Source organism: Galeopterus variegatus, unplaced genomic scaffold, assembly GCF_000696425.1.
Source record: "Galeopterus variegatus unplaced genomic scaffold, G_variegatus-3.0.2 Scaffold1617, whole genome shotgun sequence".
NCBI classification, from domain to species: domain Eukaryota; kingdom Metazoa; phylum Chordata; class Mammalia; order Dermoptera; family Cynocephalidae; genus Galeopterus; species Galeopterus variegatus.
The window spans coordinates 397,496-406,977 of record NW_007727728.1 but is presented as its reverse complement, the minus strand read 5'-3'; the positions used below and the strand labels follow the sequence as shown (position 1 = coordinate 406,977).

General features: G+C 39.3%; 1 protein-coding gene across 1 annotated transcript in view; it reads left to right on the top strand.

The window, feature by feature from the left end:
* Positions 1-9,482, top strand: part of CMPK1 (cytidine monophosphate (UMP-CMP) kinase 1, cytosolic) — a 32,188-nt gene continuing 22,706 nt past the window's right edge. The window contains exon 1 of the mRNA XM_008578001.1: positions 1-216. Within this exon, the coding sequence (XP_008576223.1) occupies positions 46-216 (171 nt within the window). The 5' untranslated portion in view covers positions 1-45. The remainder of the gene's footprint in view (positions 217-9,482) is intronic.

The window sequence follows — 9,482 nt, the reverse complement described above, 5'->3', positions numbered from 1 at the left end:
GCCGGGTGCTGTCAGCAACCTCAGCATCCGGCAGAGGCGTGGTGTATGCTGAGCCACTGCCGCCGCCGGCTACTGCTCGTCCTGGGCCTTAGCTTCCCGCTGCTGACCCGCCGGCCGCTTCTCCTCTCCCCTTCCCGCCTCATGAAGCCGCTGGTGGTGTTTGTCCTCGGCGGTCCTGGAGCCGGCAAGGGGACCCAGTGCGCCCGCATCGTCGAGGTGAGGCCCGGGCAGCTGGCGGGCTCCCTGGCGCTTGACGGGACGCGGGCCGGCCTGTCCCGCAGCGCCTGGCCGTCGTGCCCCCAGGAGCCCCTGAGCTGCGGACTACGAGTCCCAGCGGCCACCGCTCCGCCCGCGTGGCAGTGGCCGAGGGTCCGCCAGCGCGCGGCATGCCGGGACTCGTAGTCGGTGTCCGCCCGCCTCTGGGGGACCGCTTGGGGTCGCTTTGTTTCTGCGCCCCCTCTTTTCTCACAGTTTGGGGACCAGATTCGTCTGAGTGGTCTGGGAGAGGGATCCCGGGAGGGCCAGCCTCTGCGGGTCCCCAGCGCGCAAAGATCAGTGTGACGCTGGTTGTGTGACAGGTGAAGGCAGCAGGAGCGCGTATTTATTTGGGTTGGAGGCCATGTGCGCCCACAGCTGCCTGATGGCGCTGTAAACTCGCAACTCTCAACAACGGGTCCTTACCCTAGAAAGGAACCCCTTGAGGCAGGGTGTTATTTTAGGCATTCCGTGAGCTGCAGGCTTCGGGCAGGGCCAGCCAGAGACTCAGCCCCAGGTCTGAAAAGCCCTGGAGCGGTGTACTCAACCTTTGGCCACAACCTTTGGCCCTGCTGCCAACTCACACTTCGTCCTTGGGCAAGTAGTTCTCTCTCCGTGCCTCAGTTGCTCCTTCTAATGCGATAAGAAGAGGCTCTGCCGGCCGGCCCGGTGGCGCACTGCTACAGTGCGCCTCTTGGGAGCGCGGTGGCGCTCTCGCGGAGGGTTCGGATCCCACATACAGACCGGTTCCGCTCACTGGCTGAGCGAGGTGCGGGCGCAGCACGAGGGTTGTGATCCCGTTGCCATCCCGGTCGGGTACTGGCTCGACACTGAGGGTTGCGATCAGTTGCCGGACACGAAAAAAGACAAAAAGGAAAAAAAAGTAAATAAAAAGAAGAGGCTCTGCACCCAGATTTACTCAGAATATAAAACACCTCCCAGCTATAAAATCGTGTTACTTTCTTCCTCTTTTGCTTCAAGGTGTGAAAAGGTTACCAGTTCAATTCCGTTAACCATTTTCGGGTTAGAGTGACAGGTGGTTAGCTGCAGTGATACTGCGAGGAGGTTGAGTGGACAATCTGGGGAATTCTGGGGAGAGAAGGAAAAACAGAAGATGTGTAGAAGCAGAAGAGGCGACCAGTGGTGGTGTAAAACCCCCAAAGAATCGCTGTGAAATTCAGTGATCAACAAAAGTTGTTAAAATAATTTCCTCCTCTTCAGGATATGGCCTATATGAGCTTTGGGCTTTTACTTCTCTCCTTCTATATTCATACCATCACCTCCTGTCCTATATTTTATTCTCTAAAGAGCATCCAGAAAAAGTCTACGTGTTCTAAGTCATTATGTGTTGTACAGCTGTATTTATAATTATTGATCATTTTTAGAAATAAAAATGGAGGGCCGGCCCGGTGGCGCACTCGGTAGAGTGTGGCACTTGGGAGTGCGGTGGCGCTCCCGCCGAGAGTTCGGATCCCATATACAGACCGGTCAGCTCACTGGTTGAGCGCGGTGCGGGCGCGACACCGAGGGTTGCGATCCTGTTACCGGTCACGAAAAAAGACAAAAACAAAACAAAACAAAAAGAAATAAAAATGGAACTAGTCCAACCAAAAAATATTTTTCTCCTTATTTTTATTTTTGTTGGTTCTTTTCCCTTTTTTAAAGACAAGTGACAAGTTGTTGATTTCAAGTTATTGTTTTATATACGAAATGACTTAACATGTGAATAGCATGATAGGGGAAGGAACAAAGACTTTAGAGTCAAACAGATATGCATTCAAACTCTGACTCTGCTGTTTACCGTTTTTTCTAGGACCAGAGAATTTTTTAGTTTTAGCTTGAGTTCCTTTGTGAAAAGGGAGAAAATAGAAATACAAATAATTTTTGAGAAGCAAATAATTTTTTTCTCCACTTTAAACTTCCTGATCTCGTTATATTGGTTATTTTTAAGTAATATTACTTTTTAAACATTGGTTAATGACTGTTATATTTGAATGCATCTAAATATTTTGTTTCTGAATCGTAATGTGCCTTTAAATGTCCACATCCAAACTAATAATAATACTCATATTACTCCACTGAAATCAAAATAATCTACACATTCTGTAACTAGTATTTATTCTTTACTCTGTTCAGTAACTGCTGATAATATTTTAAATCTGTTAATTATCAATTATAAAATTCCGTGATGAGATATGTACTATAATATATTATTTAAGATTTCAGCAACCCTATGAGCTTAAACTGTTTTGAACTTCTTTCACGAAAATGTTTGCTGTTGATTCCAGTTACCATAAATGTTATTGAGCTGATAGTCAACTAATTCCAAATAGTTTATAATTTAGTAATTGCTATCTCCTGACTAAATAAACAGTAGAATGTCTATGGTCAGAGGTGGTTCCCCCTCCCCCACTTTGTAAGCTTCTTGTATTTTGACTCAATATTTTATTATATAAGCTATCATAAGCTGAATCCCAAAAGATTGTAATTTTCAGAATTAAATTTTTTTTTTCCTATAGGAAAAAATTATATACATCAATGTGAAATTGCCCAACTATCATGCCAAAGCTAATTTAGCTCAGAGGGTGCCTGAAATAGAATTGTTTCTTTGGGAAAATTACATTAATTTCCAACTCTCCCTGGCAGAAGTACATCTTTGGGTCCTGGCCATAGGACCTGAGGATATTTTGCCCTTTAAGGTTCTGGGGCATCACAGTTAGAGAATGGGGTATGGTTGGAGGGAAACTGGAACTGTACTTATTTTTTCTCTCTGAAGGCTCATTCTTCTCTGCTAACTGCTGTCATGACCATGAGGAAGAAAAGGCAAATCTGAAAGTGTTCTGAACAGGGAAGGAAATTTTGAAGGAGGTTTTTGGATTGATTTTACCCATTTATTTGTACTGATGTTTACCAGTTTTTACTTTATTTTCTAAATGTTTCTAAATCTGTGTTCTCTCATACAAAATTTGTTTTTGAAAATTAGCCATTTTCTAAATCAGTGCAATACTTTATTAAAGTGCTTAGAGTGGAGTTATTGTGGGATAACTTGCTTCTAAAAAATCATGATGGAAAAAAGATCATGATGGAAATACTGTGTCATTTTGAGTTATTAAAATTAAGGTTTATTTGTATTTGTTGTTTTGGCCCTAGAGAAATTATGGCACCATAACCTAAACTTACCTTGGAAAATAACAATTTTGCATGTGTTAGTTGGAAGAAATATTTAAACCTCCTCTCTTGTATAGGTTGTGAACATTTTGCTTACATAAATTATGACTAAATCTTAAATCTGTACCAAATTGCATTCTGTAGCACCCAGAAAGCATTACTTATCATCTTGTCATAACTTCCTTCAGGGCTTGTATGGGTAACTCATACTTTGCATGGCTGTCTGTATTAATCAGTTTCTGTTGCTTATAAAAGAATACCTGAAACTGGGTGATTTTTTTTTTTTTTTTGGTGTGTGGCTGCGAATCTGAACCCATGACCTTGGTGTTCTAAGTCTGCGCTCTAACCAGTTGAGCTGACTGGCCTGCCCTGGGTGATTTAGAAAGAAAAAAATTTATTCCTTACAGTTTTGGAGGCTGGGAAGTCCAAAGCAAGGGAAGACATCTGGTGAGAGCCTTGTTGGTGGGTAGTGACTCTTCACAGCAATGCATGGTGTCACATGGTGAATGGCTTGAGCGAGAAAGAGAAAGTTAAGCTTCTCACTTGCTCTCCTTATAAAGCCATCAGAATCCACGCCCATTACTCCATGAATGGATCAATCCATTCACAAGAGTACAGTCCTTACAATATGGTCACCTCTTCAGTTACCACCCTCTAATACTGCCACAGTGGGGATTGGGTTTCTAATACATGAAACTTTGGGAGACGCATTTAACCCACAGCCCTGTCCTATTTGTTGTGCTCAGAAAAAGTTTTGGATGATATTTAGTTAAAGCATATAGAAATCAGAAACTCTCCATACAGGCCAGCTGCCAAAAAAAAAAAAAAAAAAAATCAGAAACTTCTTTTTATTTATCTTTTTGTCTCCAGTGTTGAACATTGTGCCTGGCTCATAGTAGGTGCTTAATACATATTCACTGAATTAATATAGAGGACATTAATTTGTCCTGAAGATATAAAACTTTAAAAAAATTTGGTCCCCAGGGGGCGCCCAAGTAGCAGTTAGCTTGTCCATTTCAGGAACATGAGTGTTTGAAGGAGACCAGCTCTGTCTTCCCCGGATTTCTCATGTACCACTTTTGTTTACTCTCAGTGTATAAATGGTATCGTTGTGAAAATCTGCTCAGCAAATTTCCAAGCTCCTGATTACAAATTCCCCAAACAGACTGGCATTCAGAAGAAACTAGATAGGAAATCCACTGGACATTAATGTCCAGAGTTTAAGAATAGGCCACTTTCCTTTTAGTGAGATAGGGTGGAGTAATAAGTACTTTTTTTTTTTTAAAGAAAGTTTAAAATATCTGTAAAAGATGGTTCACAGAATCCTTGACTCTTCTAAAGCACCACTGTTTTATGAAGGGTGCTTGTAATATGAGATTTTTCTGTTAAGCACTTGGAGGAGAGGAGTATATCTTTAGATTATTTACTGCCCTTATTTTTGAAAACTCTCATTTTTTGCCTTTCCATTTTAAGTTAAAAAAGTAATACATGCCATGGGAAAAGTTAAATCTCTTCTAATTCTGAGGTTACAAGGATAACTGCTTGGTATTAACTGTTTTCCCATCTTTTTCTCAATATTCTCACAAACAAAAATGCAAATATTTATTTATTTTTTACCTTCAAATGGAATTCTATTTTTTACTGAATGTATCATGGATGTCCTTTCAGATCTTTACCTATAGATTTATTTCATTTTTTTTTAGTAGCTGTGGAATATTCTGTAATATAGTTGTTAATTATCAAAGTATTGTTGTACTTGATGGACATTCAAAATAGTTTCTGGGGGTTATTTTGCTGTTGCAAACAGTGCTTCAATAAACTTCTTTATAAATATAACATTGCATATGGATGCTTTTATTTTGTGAGCAAGATTCCCAAAAGCGGATTGCTAGGTCAGAGGGTATGTGCATTTCTAATTTGAATTGGTAATTGTCCAATTACTTTTCAAAAACATTGTGTTAAGGTTCTCCAGAGAAACAGAACCTTTAGGATACACATAGGTAGATAAGAGGGGATTTATATAGGAACTGGTTCACACAATTATGGAGGCCGAGAAGTCACACATGCTATATGCAAGCTGGAGAACTAGGAACACTGGTGGTATAATCCAGTCTGAGTTCGAAGGCCTGAGAACCTGGAGTTCTGATGTCTGAGGGAAGGAGAAGATGGATGTCCCAGCTCCAGAAGAGCAGATTTGCCATTCCTCTGCCTTTTTGTTCTAATAGCCCTCAATGGATTGTATGATGCTTGCCCACAGTGGCAAGGGCTGATTTGTACTCTATTAATTCAATGCTAATCTCTTCTGGAAACACCCTCATAGACCTACCCAGAAATGTTTTACCAGCTATCTGGGTATCTCATAACCCTGTCAATTGACACCTAAAATTAACCACAAACATGCTTATTACATTACTGTCAGCAGTGTGTGATTCTTTACTGGCACTGGATGTTAATCATTTTAATTTTGGCAAGTTTGTTAGTCTCCTTTTTGAAGCTTTTCTGAGTAAATTCCTTATTTTTTCTAAGAGGTCCATTAAAGCGAAATGGCATATTTAGCTGTGTGTATTTTTAAAAAATATTTCCCTGTACTTGTCATTTATTCAGAAAACATTTTTGAAAGTCAGGCACTGTGATAGTTGCTGAGATGAATAAGACACGGACCCTATTGCCAAAAGTTTACAGTTTAGTGGGGAGACAAGGAATTTAATCAGTGATTATTACAGGACAGAGTGATATAAATATATTTATATTTATATTTATATATTTCTAAAATGTAAATATATTTCTATATTTATAAGAATATACCAGACATACCAATTAGATAAGGGACATCTGAATTTCAGTCCAGTGAGTCAGGGAATGCTTCTCAGAGTAGGTGATGTGATGTGTATGAGCTCAGTTTTGAAAGACAGAAGGAAAGAATCATCTAGGAGATGTGGTGGGGAGTGGAGAACACTTAGAGCAGAGTTATCCTTGCATAGAGTAACTGAGGGTTTGAATTCTGAGAAAAGCCTATGAGAGTAAACTGACATACATGAGCATGACACAAAAAACACTTCCTGAATGCAAACTGTGTGCTGTTCCTGTGGGTGGGAAAAACAGGCTTCTAGAGACTCTCAATTTGGAGTGGAGATAGACAAACACTTAGTAGAATTTCATGATAAAAGATATGAAAGAATTTTGCAAATATTAAGCCTTAACCATAAATTATTTTAAAACTTTATCTTTTGGTTTTGCCTCCCTAACTAGAGTGTAATGTCTTTAAAGGTGGGCTTTTGCTCCCTCTCATTCTACTGCTAGGTATTTGAAATGCCTACTTATCCTTCAGATCTTAACTTAAAGATTCCCAAACATTCACAGTTCATGGTGCACTTAGTGTCTCAGTAATTTTTTTCACAGCAATTCTAGTCCAAAAGGAATACTAATAATTGTATTTATTAAGTAATTAGGTCTAAATAATACTTAATAAGTATCTGTTTTCTAACAACTTAGTAGCTGTTTGAAGAAATAACACATACAAATTAAAAGGAAAAAGTAGCAATTTTATTTCATTCTTAAGTAACCACAATTGCAGCACTTACTAATGGAATGTATATGCCTGTTGGGAACTGCACAGTTTCTCATACATTGGAATCAAGTGGGCACTTTCACCCTTTTTCCTTTTCCACGTTATTTTTTCATGTAACTTATTACTTTTCATGATACTTGTTTTTGTCACAGCAACTTCCCAGCAAAAAATCAGCATCACAAAGATATGGTGTCAATGAAAGGAATGTACTATGATCTGAAGTTGAATCCTGAACTACCTTGAGCTGGTAGTTCACATGGTATCTAACAGATATCAAGTATTGTTGTGTTTCCCTTGAAAATTTAAACCCAGAGTACTGTATGCTACTCAGTGCTCCAGGGCACCTTGGCATACAGTTTGGGAAACATGGGCTTAAATGTTATTTCCTCAGTGAAACTTGACATTTTTAGACTAGGTCAGGTTTCTCTATCTTTCAGAGCACTTCATGATATTTATCAGTTTGTAATTCTTTTGTCCTTTGTAACATTAATCTGTAATTCCTCTTTATTTTTAGGATTATTTGATTGTCTACCCTGTTAGGTTGTAAACTCCGTTAGGGTAGGAACCCTAGATGTAAAATTTTACTATCATGTCTTCAGTGCCTAGCAAAATGTCTGGTATAAGTTGATGGTCAATAAATATTTGTTGAGTAGGTTTCGAAGCTAGTCAGACATAGGCTCCTGCACCTTGGTGAGTTAAATTTTTGGTTCTTTAGTTTCCTCCACTGAAAATTGAAGATATCAAACTACAGGGGATTGCAAGGATTAACCAAGAGAACCCATGTAATAAAATATCTGGCACAGTGCCTGATATGTACTGTATTGGGTACTTCATATATGTCAGCACCACCCCCTCTTGCCTATTCTGTATTTATCCACAAGTAGTCAACGAAGGAAATGTCTTGAGCAGAGTGAATACCTATTTTTCGGTAGGCATTCTTCATCACCGGACTGATGAAAAATTGATTGAAGGGACATGAATAAATATCAAAAGTGTCATACCTATGTATGTCTATTTAAAGAGGCAATGTGTAGAGTTCAGATTCCTGAGCAAACTACCTGGAATTGAATCTCACCCTACTACCCACTGTGTGTGGGACCTCAGTCAAGTTGTTTAACCTCTCTGTATCTTAGTTTCTTCATCTGTAAAATGGGAATAATAATAAATAGTATCTACCTCATTGGGCTGTTGTGAGGATTAAATGAGCTAATATATGTAAAGGGCTTAGAGCAGTACCTGGCACATGCTATATCCTAAATATATGTACCTATTCCACAAATACTATGTTGAACTTTCAGAACAAGAGAACAGAATTGTGGTTACTAGAAGTGGGGAAGGGGCAGGGGACAGGGGGATAAGAGAGAAATTGGTTAATCGACACAAAGAATGATTACGTATTTTAATAATAAATCAGCGAATTATCCTGATTTAACTATCACATATTGTACACAAGTACTGATAGTCAACTCTGTACCCCACAAATATCTATAATCAATGATATTTCAGTTTTAAAAAGTACCTATTTTTATTATCCTCATCTTGCTTTTTCTGTTCTTTTACCTGTTGCTCTCCCCGCCCTCCCTGCCCCCCACCCTTGATTTGATTCAGATTTTTCCCTCTCCTACTTTGGAAGAAATACAGTCTATGCCTTTTCTTTTAGTAGTTACCCTAGACATTTTAAGCACACATGTTTAACTTAAAGTTGAATATTAATTAATATCTTTATTCTCCTCCCAGATAATACAAATACCTTAGGACACTTAACTGTATTTTCTATTTTGTTTTCCAGGATTTTAATTCTATACTGAGTATTTTTTTATCCCCCAAAATGACATGTTAATGTTTTATTACAAAGATGTAATGTTTGTTTAGAATAACTCCCATGTGTACATACCATTTCCTTTACTTACCATTTATTTTTGTACCTCAGATCTCCCTTTTGAGATCATTTTCCTCCTCCTTAAAGCATATCCTTAGAAGTTTCTTTAATCAGTATGGGCTTGTGGTTAGGAATTTTTGCTGTTTTTTCCTGCACGGTAGGTTCTTTTTTCCTAGTTCAACCACTGAGGGTATCATCCTTTGGGGTCCCTACTTTATGTGGAACGCTTTGATCTGACCTCCAACCCTATTTAGGCCTTGGTCTTTGTCTTTCTCCAGTCTGTGGCCCATTAAATCCCAGGCTCTAGTCATCAGTGAAGTCCCCAGGGCAGCTGCAACTCTAGCACTCAGTTACTCCTCTTGATTTGTGCTTTCTTGGTTTATCTAAATCTGAGTTGTTCTTTTATTTTTCTGCCAGCTCAGTAATGCATTAAAGATAGATAGATAGATAGATAGATAGATAGATAGATAGATAGATAGATAGATAGATAGATAGTTCAAAAAGTTCATGGAAAAATGGAATTAAAAGATAATACGAATCTTTCCATGAACTTTTTGAAGACCTCCGTGTGTGTGTGTGTGTGTGTGTGTGTGTGTGTGTGTGTGTGTGTGT